This window comes from Pleurodeles waltl, chromosome 4_1 (genome assembly GCF_031143425.1).
Source record: "Pleurodeles waltl isolate 20211129_DDA chromosome 4_1, aPleWal1.hap1.20221129, whole genome shotgun sequence".
Lineage (NCBI taxonomy): Eukaryota > Metazoa > Chordata > Amphibia > Caudata > Salamandridae > Pleurodeles > Pleurodeles waltl.
Genome location: NC_090442.1, coordinates 784,923,725 through 784,933,898, shown reverse-complemented (window position 1 = coordinate 784,933,898; position 10,174 = coordinate 784,923,725). Strand labels below are relative to the sequence as shown.

At 45.8% G+C, this 10,174-nt stretch overlaps 1 protein-coding gene across 1 annotated transcript in view; it reads left to right on the top strand.

Annotated features, from left to right (window-relative positions):
• Positions 1-336: 336 nt before the first annotated feature.
• The window catches only part of LOC138288171 (natterin-3-like), a 41,312-nt gene continuing 31,474 nt past the window's right edge, over positions 337-10,174 (top strand). The window contains exons 1-2 of the mRNA XM_069229489.1: positions 337-441; positions 2,014-2,101. Of these exons, the coding sequence (XP_069085590.1) occupies positions 2,014-2,101 (88 nt within the window). The 5' untranslated portion in view covers positions 337-441. The remainder of the gene's footprint in view (positions 442-2,013; positions 2,102-10,174) is intronic.

The following is a 10,174-nucleotide window of genomic DNA, read 5'->3' as shown; positions in this document are numbered from 1 at the left end:
TGATATTTTGTACAGTCGCTGTCTGCCCATGACATTCCATACAGAGTTGGTCTATCCATGATAATCCTTATATAGTCTGGCATTCCCTGTAAAGTCAGCCTATCCATGATATCCCTTACAAACGTACGTCTGCCCATGAAATTCCCATACACAGTAACCGTCTTGCCACAGTACTCCTTATAGCCCCATTCATTGCCTGTCCGCAACATTCTCCACACAGCCCCTTCTGCTCATGATCCTGAAAGGGGGCGTGGCACTGATGATGAATTGTGATGTGCAAAACTGACCACCCATTGGACACTTGCCAGTAGGCTTGTTAATAATTGGCAGGTTCGGGTATGAATGCAGCCTTCCCACCTCAAGCTCTCTTTCCTGACAGCTGGAAAAGGAGACTGGACAGACCCAAAGAAATAAGGCAGCCAGAAGGAGGCAGAGACCAAGGTGAGCACTGTTGGGAGACCCTTGCAGAGCTACTGGGCAGGACTGACTCCTCTGCAGTAGGAATCCAGTGCTTTAAATGGGCCGGTACTGTCCGGTACTGAGTACCGGCACTTTTTTATTTTGAGAGGGAGAGTACCGGAACATCTCAAGAAAAACGTAATACATTTAATTGGAGAGTACCTGCACTTCTCAGAAACAAGTAGGTACTCTGGCACAGAGTACCTGCACTTTAATTTTTCAATTTCAAGCACTGCTGACACCCCGACTGCGCATAGAATGTAGGGATTCATATCCTTCTTGAGAGTAATTTACTTACTTCGTATTTGGTACCGACTGGGAGATTACTCATCTCGTGCATTTTCAGGGCTTCAGGAATCGCTGACCCCGTCAGCGGATACGTGTTCCTGCTTGCGCACCAACTGTGAGAACCACGTGAACTTTAAGGCCTAGAAACATTATTAACCAGATGCAGTGTAAATCCCGAAGGGATCACTGTCCCTTGCAGAGTGAGGAGTGTGGACTGTACCATTCTCTGCCCACATGGTTTGTCCGTGCAGTGTAATGGCTGTGTGAGACTTCAGAGGGTGGCAGCAGTGGACATCATGCGTCCTTCTAAGGCTTTGTTCGACCTGGGCGTGTGCTTACAGTCCACGAACTGTGTCTGCAGAGGCTGCAGGGTAGCGGCAGTGGCCCTGTAAACTGTTAGCAGTCAGACATGGCTGTGAGATTACAGAATGCAGACAGTGGCTACGTAAGATTGCAGTGAGCAGAGTGGCAATGTCTGACTGCAGTAGGAGAGGTGGCTTTGAGGCTACATTGCTCAGGGGGCTGCCTGTATGAAGCAACAGTGGTCAGCAGTGGCTGTGTCACACAATACTACAGTATGAAGGACATCACCCTGAATCTGCAGTGGACAGCGGTTGCCTGTATAAAACAACAGTGGTTAGCACTGGCTAATTGACGGTGCAGTGGGGTGGATGGCGATGTAAGGATGCAGTGGGCTGCGGTGGCTGGCTGTAAGGAGCAGCAACAGGTGGATGTAGCTGATGAAGGGTACGATGGCAGTGATGTGACTAATGATGCTGTGCGTAGGGTGATGTAAGTAGCAGCAGCGATGGCAGTGTACGCCTGCACTGGGATGACACTGAGTGTGCAAGGATGAGGTGGGCCGGGGTGGCTGTTTGATAGCCACCAATGTGTAATGATGCAGTGGGAATAACAGTACCTTGTAAGACTTCCTTGGACAGTTGTCGACTATTAAAGCTGTTGCTGTCAGTTGTGTGTGTGTGCAGTGTAAAGCTTGCCCCTTCCTTCTTGTTTTACTTTTCACTGTCTTCTCTTTCTCCCTCCTTTCTTCTCGCTTCGCAAGTACCCTCTCTTTCCTTCCTGTATGTTACCCTCTAATTAGATGCATTCCCCACTCCTGACCCTTTCTCCTCCCTTCTGCCTCTCCTTTATGTCCCCCTCTCCCTTTACGTCTACCCCTACTCGCTGTCCCCCCTTCTGCAGCTCCACGTATTCTCTTTATCCATACGCGTCCTCTGATCTCACTCTCGATCAAATCCATTTCAGATGAAGCTCGTGCTGTGGGGGTGGCTGGCAGTCCTGCTCTTGGAAGGCACAAAGGCTCTCCACCTTCCAGAGCACCATGAATCAACAGGTAAGTCAGGTCATTCTGGGTTATCTCCTGCGGCGTAGCTTGGTCTGTAAGACTGAGGGTGGGGGGCGAGGGTGGGGGAGGGGGTGTGTGAGGTTCATGTTTTCTAACATATACGACAAGCAGGGCACCTGAGAGGGGCTAAAGGGGTATTAAAAAAGGAGATGAATGTGGATTGACAGGGGTAGTAAATGAGAGAAAACACAAACGTTTGTAACATAACATAACATAACATAACCATGAAGACTTTCAAAGCAGAGAGGGAAAGAGTGTGTGTGTTTTTGTCTGTATTTATGGAAAACATACCTGGTGAATTCCGACAGACACTTCACCATACCCGACTGAAAGCACCGGTGGCCAACTATTTACCAGAAAATACATTTCTTAAGGGGGTGTAACACCCCAAACACCCCTCCTGAAGCTACGCCCCTGCTTATCTCCATACACAATATGTTATCAGGAGTCCTTGAGAGTTCATGTATGTGCAGAAGTAGTATGTGTGACATGTAATTCAAAGTTCACGACTCTCAGCTCCATCAATAGTTCGAAGGTCCAGGTTTAAATCTCAAATAGTAGGCTTTAGGGGTTTAAACAGGCGCATTAATGCCTTGGAATACACACTCACCTTTGATCAGCTCTAGTGGTCCTCAATGTTTTTAATAGATTTTTGCATCAGTGGGTCATCTTTTGCTTGGTAAAACATTACAAGTTGGTCCTAAGCCTCACATTTCACTCTTCTGTGGGCCCCTGGACCTTGATCTCTGTGTCTGGTGGTGACAGATGATGAGGGCAGGGCCCCAGCACAGAATGAAGAGGGGAGCTATGGAATGGAGATGTTGGGCATGTTAAATGTAGCGGTGTTCATTGCTAGAGACACTGGGCCACGTGCATTCCCTTCTCAGATTGCGCTTGCTGCCTTCTAGAGTGGAGAGTTCCTCGAGCGCGCTCTCTGACCGGAGGGAGGGGTGAGTGTTAGTGTCAAGATCCACATAGATTGCTGTCAAAGTGTATAAAAATGCTGGTGCTCTTTAAGATTGCAGCACAACGGGTTTGTGATATCAAATGTTAAAACCAATGTCGACGTAATCTTGAATTCAGTGTCCTCCAGGTACCCCTATCATTCTTAGCACACACCTCTGTTCATTGTATTACCTGTATGCAAGCCCTGTTCCTCAGAAGTAGCTTGCAAGTTGCAGCTTGTTACGATGTGGGCTGACAAACTGAAAAATACAGTTTTTTAGAAGTATGGCCATATTTACTAAATATTAAAGTTTACTCTACATGGACCCCTGTGTTGCAGCCCTCCAAGAGAACATGCCTGTGATGCAATTAACTTTTACAGTTTGACAGCCTAGATAAACCCTGACCTCTGCCTCTTATTCTGCCTCCTATTCAGCATAATTTTCACCAGCTCACCTTGACCCAGTATCTTAAACAGGGATACCGACTGCCCAGCAGAATTACACCTAAAAGATGTAATCAAGAAGTAATCAGTATACTGAGGTGATCGATAAGAACTCCAAAATATGACTGTCCTGTAGGTGGATGTAAAATGGCAGTCATCATTTCTGTATACAATGACTTCGGGTTAATTCCTGTACACGTGCCATCTTCTTGCACTCGTTATAGATTCCTCTAAGAATATCGTGAAATAGGGAGGATTGGGTTTGAAAAGTATTGCGTCAGGTGAAAGGAGAACATGACAGGAGCAGTTAAGAAAGTGCCGATGCTGCTTTTAAGCACAAGTGTTGTTGGCCGTCTTCCTCCACTTTTCCCCGCCACACACGTCAGATATAGGTGCCACGAGAAGTGCAGTACTGTGAAAAACATGCCCTTTGTTTCAGTACAGCCACAGACCACGTGGTGGCGTCTGAATGGTGAGTGCGTCACAGGACCGTGGCTGCACTCTCAAACAAACTAGATAAATATTTCTTATCTGACGAGAAACGTGGGAGTCCGTGAATTATCAGAGGCAGTAGATTCACGCTTTGCTGCGTGACGTCAGAGATAGGAAACCTGATTAGACGCAATCATCAGCGAAAGGTTAATTAAAGAAAGAACATTTCAGTGAGTAGAGGTCCTCAAATATTTATGTAATGGGATTTGAAGTTTAACGTGCCAAGGGGCTAGAAAATAAATGTTGTCACTAGGACTATAGCTGTGCAAGAAGGATGTTAAATGAAAGCACCTTCCACCACTTTCAGAGGTGCGCATTCTACCTTTGGCCTGCCCCCTGCCCATCTGGGTCTTCCTGGACTGCCCACGGGCGTAATAAAGCCCCCCGTAGCCGCCGCCGGGCGGGGGTTAGTGGGGAGACTGCAGGGGGCCCCCTAAGCACGGTACCCGTAAGAGCTCCTGAATAAGTCCTCAAGTTTCGTTACGGCACTGGGACTGCCCCCTAGTCTATCCAAGAACGTTTGCCAGATACGGGGGCCCACACAGGGAAACTGGTTCACTGCCTAATAACTCCAAAACACATCTCTCAACCTGGCTTAACTTGGTTTCTGTCCTTCGTGCCGCCTGTAGAGCGGCCCAGTGCACGCCTGAGTTACTGAAACATGCTTTAGCCAGGATCCTCCTCAGAATCCTCTGCGGTCTCGAATAAATACGTTTCTCATACGTTTAGCCAACATAAAACTGAAGCGTGTTTCCAAAATGTCGCACATGAAACACAGAATATCGTAGTGAGAAAAAAGTATTGATCGGTGTTTACCTTTTACCTTATGTGGTTGGAGGGTCTTCAGACTCCACCAAAAATTACACCACTATGCGCTGTCCAGCAACACGATGACCGTACCTCAGCGGTCATCATGCGCAACATGAAACACTCCCCACAGAGGTCACAAGGAAAAGCCAACGGATTTCCAACCAGCAGTAAGGTGAACCCATATGTTATGGTTCAATAGAAAGGAGTGCTGTTTAAAATAAGAGGTTGGGATATAATTGAGATTAGAGCCAGGGGTGTAGGAGACAATAAATTTCTGGGGGGGACAGGGACAGCCTTGGGGGACTTTCAATCAACCCTATATAAATCGCTCGTTGTTTACGAACTGCAGGCTCCGATAAATATACACAATTATATATATATATATATATATATATATATATATATATATATATATATATATATATATATATATATATATATATTGGAAGTGAAATAGGGAGAAAGGAAGGCATGTTTTCACAGTCTGAAAGTATCTTTTATTGTTATTTACATTCACAAAGTAATTAGCTCAAATGTGAAAATAATATGTTGATTAACCTTGCATCTTCATGCACCAAGCAAATAAAGGTAGGAGGGTAAAAAGGAAGAACATACTCTTTGCGCCCCACACCCATCATGCCCTTCGCCTCATGCCAATTGGAACCGCACTGGAGAGATCAAAAGCGATTACTTACAACAGTTGTAAACTGTGCTCGGAAACCATAGTTCTAATAACACTTCTGCTCCTTTGTGTGATCTTGGGAAGCTCAGCTCCACATCATTCATAACTAGGAGCATTTCAACTGAAGAAGCTCTTGGAGTTACAGGCTATATAAACATGGATTCTCTAATCTCTGTATAAACTACAGTCACTAATTTCTTTAGAAACAGCTGTTTGTGATGCACCAAGTCACTGCGTGTAAAGAAAAGACATTCACTGATTATAAAGAAAAGACATCAGAAAATGACTATGATAGGGTTATTACAGTCAAATTATGACATTACATTGTCTTCTGCCAGAGCTAGCAGCCAAGGTAAAAGGCAGATCAGGTCACAGAGCATAATTAATGCAGCTGTTTAAAGCAAAACAATTGAATGTTGCGTTTCTTTCTTCTGCTATACTTTAATAGCTTGGAATGACAGAAGCTATGCACTAGGGTTTTAAGTGGTTTGTGGGAAAGTTGGTGGTGTGACCATGTATTATATGGGGTAAAATACCCCCTGTGTACATAAGGATATTGCAAGTCACCTTAAAGTTCATACCTTATAAACAAGCATTGGCATAGCCAATAGATATCGCCTATGCAAGTTATATTGCCTTTGCCAATGTGTTTTAGCCATGCTGTACACTAGTGAGACTACTATTCAGCATGGCTGAAAGTTAACGGCATAAAGGAGAATGATGTGTCACCGACTGGTGTGGTGTAGCATCATGGAGTAAGGAGAGTGTCCTAGAATGGAGCAGTAAACTAACTTTAAAGGAACAGGGGTCCCTTGAATAAAATGCAACACCACTCCCATAAACAATGATATTAAAGTAGTATGCAAATTGAATGTTTTATGCATTTATTCAATCAAAATATAAAAGATCAAATGTAGTGGGAAAACATCAACAGGGAAAATCGAGAAAGACTGGTATTCGGGCATTACACAAGTTATCTGGATGACCCAATGTCACCAATTACAAGAAAAATGTAAAAAGTAACCTATATAGTACAGTGGTTTGGAGGAGGCTGGCCTGGTTTGTAGTGGGTACCTATGGTACTTACACCTTATACCATGTCCATTTATCCCTTATTAGTGACATGTAGGCAGTGTCTAGACGCCAGGCTCTCTAGGGGTAGCTATAGCCAAGGTTTATCTAGGAGACATGCAAAGCTCATGCAATACCACTGTAGTCACACAGTACTCACACACATGAAAGAAAATACTAAGTGTTACAAAAATAAAGGTACTTTATTTTAGTGACACAAATGCCAAAAATACCATAGAGACTATACTCCCTTAGAAGGTAAGTAATACACCAATTATATACACTAGTATGCAGCAATAGCAATAAAAACTGTTAGAAAACAGTGAAAATCACAATGGTTAGAAATGGGCCTAGGGGAAACACAAACCATATACTAAGAAAGTGGAATGCGAATGTCGGTTTCCCACCTAGGCAAGTGTGGTGTGTACAGGGGCGCTGGGAGTATTAGAAAACACCAAAGGTAAGTAATAGAACCCACCTCAGAGCCCAGGAAAGCAGAAGTAAATCACAGTAATTTTCCTAGAACACACAAGAACACGAGAAAGAAGATACTGCAAGAACCAGAAGATACTTCAAGACACAAAGGGTGGATTCCTGGACCTAAAGACCTGTGGAAGAATGGGACTAAGTCCAAGAAGCACAGAAGAGTCCAGGGAGGACAGGAGCCCCTGCTAACCTGAATCAAGGTGCAAAATAAGAACCACTGGTGAAGAACAGCAGTCAGTACTGCACTCAAGAAGATGGATGCGGGTTCGTGGTTGGTGCAGATGATATCCCACACCGGATAGATGATTGCAGTCTGGTTTACATCGCTGGATTCCACCAACAAGCCTTGGCACAGGCATAGCTCATGGTTAGATGAAAATGGCCACCCAGGAGGAGGAGTCAGAGGGGGCTCTCAGCAACTCAGAGAGCCCACGGAATACCAGGCAGCGCACATAGGAGTCCCCAGCATGGGGACAAAGGAGTTGCAAAAGGAGGCCCACGCAGCACAAAAACAAAGGATCCCACGCCGCCAGAGAACCACTCAGGAAGCGGTGCATCTCAGGAAGGAGTGCTGGGGGCCGAAGCTACATGGTACACAAAGAATTTCATAGAAGGATGCCAACAAGCCTTGGCAACTGAAAAACACGTGGTGCACAGGAGTACTGTCTTGCGTGGGAAGGCAAGCTCTTACCTCCACCAAAGTTGGACAGTAGGACGTCAGGACCATCAGGACCACTTCAGTCCACCACCCGTGATGCAGGATCCATGCAACTCGTCAGGAGAGGGGACCCATGCAGATGGTCATCGTTGCAGAGAGGTGCCTGCTGAAGCAGGGGAGGACTCCTTCACTCCAAGGGAGATTCGTTCATTCTTTTGGTGCAGACTGAAGACAGGCTGTCCTCTGAGGATGCACAACCGGGAAACAGTTGCATTTGCTGGCAAGAGCTGGAGATACAATGTTGCAGAAGTCGTCTTTGCTTAGTTGTTGCAGTTTGTGGAGTTCCTGGAGGGTCCAGATGCAGTTTCTTAGGTGAGAAAGTGAAGTAAAGGATGCAGAGTCTTGCAATCTGAATCTGAAGAACCTCTCAAAGGAGAGACCCTAAATAGCCCTGAAAGGGGGATTGGTCAGCTAAACAGGTAAGCACCTATCAGGGGACGGCTCTGACACCACCTGCTGGCACTGGCCACTCAGATGCTCCCAGAGTTTGCTGCCAACTTGGAATCCAAGATGGCAAAACCCAGGGACCCTCTGGAGGAGCTCTGAACAGCACACCTGGGGTGGTGGTCCAGTTTCGTGCCAGAGCAGGGACTGGGGGTACCTGAACCGGTGTAGACTGGATTATGTAAGGAGGACACCAAATGTGCCCTTCAAAGCATTTCCAGTTGCCTGGGGAAGGAAGCTACCCCTTCCAAACCTATTTCCAAAGGGAGAGGGTGTAACACTCCTCTATCAAGGGAAATCCTTTATTCTGTCTTCCTGGGCTTGAGCTTCTCAACCAACAGGAGGGCAGAAACCTGTCTGAGAGGTGGCAGCAGCTGGGGCTGCCTGGAAAACCTCAGAAGGCTGGAATGGCAATACTGGGGGTCCTCTAAGGAGCCCCCAGAGTGCATGGAATCATACAACCAATGCTTGCAAAAGCCTTGGGGTATGATTCCAACATGTTTGATACCAAACATACCTATGTTCGGAGTTACCATTATGTAGCTGGGAATAGGTAGTGACCTATTTCCAGTACACGTGTAAAATGGCATCCCCACACTCCTGAAGTCTGGGAAAATGGTCCTGGAGGTCGTGGGGGCACCTCTGCTAGTGCAGGGGTGCCCTCACACACAGGTACTCTGCACCCTGCCCTCAGGGCTGGAGGGCCTGCTATAGGGGTGACTTATAAGTGACCTGGTGCGGTGTAACTGGCAGTGAAAGGGTGCATGCACCTTTTCACGCAGGCTGCAATGGCAGTTCTGTAGAAGCCATTGCATGGGCTCCCTATGGGTGGCAAAAAAAATGCTTCAGCCCCTAGGGATCTCCTGGAACCCCAATGCCCTGCGTACCTAAGTACCATATACTAGGTACTTATAAGGGGGCACCAGTATGCCAATCTTGTGTGAAATACTGGGTTACCAGTATGCAACAACCATAATTTAAGGGAGAGAGCATAACTACTGGGGTCCTGATTAGCAGGATCCCAGTAGACACACTCAAACACACTGGCAAACAGGCCAAATGTGGGGTAACCAAGTTAGAAAGAGGCTACTTTCCTACAAGGTTAGCATCCACAATAGTGATTTACACGCTGTTATACACCCACTTTTACATGAATGACTCAAATAGTGAATCAAGAAGTCATTAGCTCATAGTACCTATGCTTATGCCAACTTATGTACAATATCACAAATTCAAGTCAAGGTACTTTGGCCGACGATATTTCGATCCCCTAGACAGGTATCATGATCATCCTAAGCCTTCGTTAAGCTTGAGTTAAAAGGGTTACATAGTGCTTGTAACCAAAATGGCGAAGATAAATCTGACTCACGTCTCATATGAGTGACAAGGCAATCAATGGAGATCTGAATCTCTAATCAAGCGCCAATGCCATAAAGTAGTAGTAGAGTGGAGTATTGTCACAGTGTAATAGAGTGGAGTGGCAGAGTGTCGTATAGTGGAAAGGCATAAATAAGAGTGAACTGGAGTAGAGTGAAGTAAAGTAACATGAACTAGCATAGAGAAAGTGGGGTAGAGTGTTGTTGAGCATAGTACATTGTTGAATAGTGGAGTGGCATAGAGGGCTGTGCAGTGGCGTTGAATAGAGTATCGTAGATTGAAGTGGCATAGAGTGGTGTGGAGTGGCATATAGTGGAGTAAAGTGGAATGGAGTGGCGTACAGGGAGTTGTGTAGGGAGTTACAGAGTGGAGAAAGTGTTAGAGTTTAATGGAATAGTGTGTCAGAGTCTAGTATCATGGAGTGTAATGTCAGAGTGAAGTGTCATAGAGTGGAGTTGGGTGGTCTAGAGTGAAAAGGCATAGAGTACAGTGGTGCAAAGTAGATTGGCGTAGAGTGTGGTGGTATAGAGTGCGTTGGTTTTGAGTAAAGTGGTGTAGAGTGCATTGACGAAGACAGCACTGGTTTAGCGT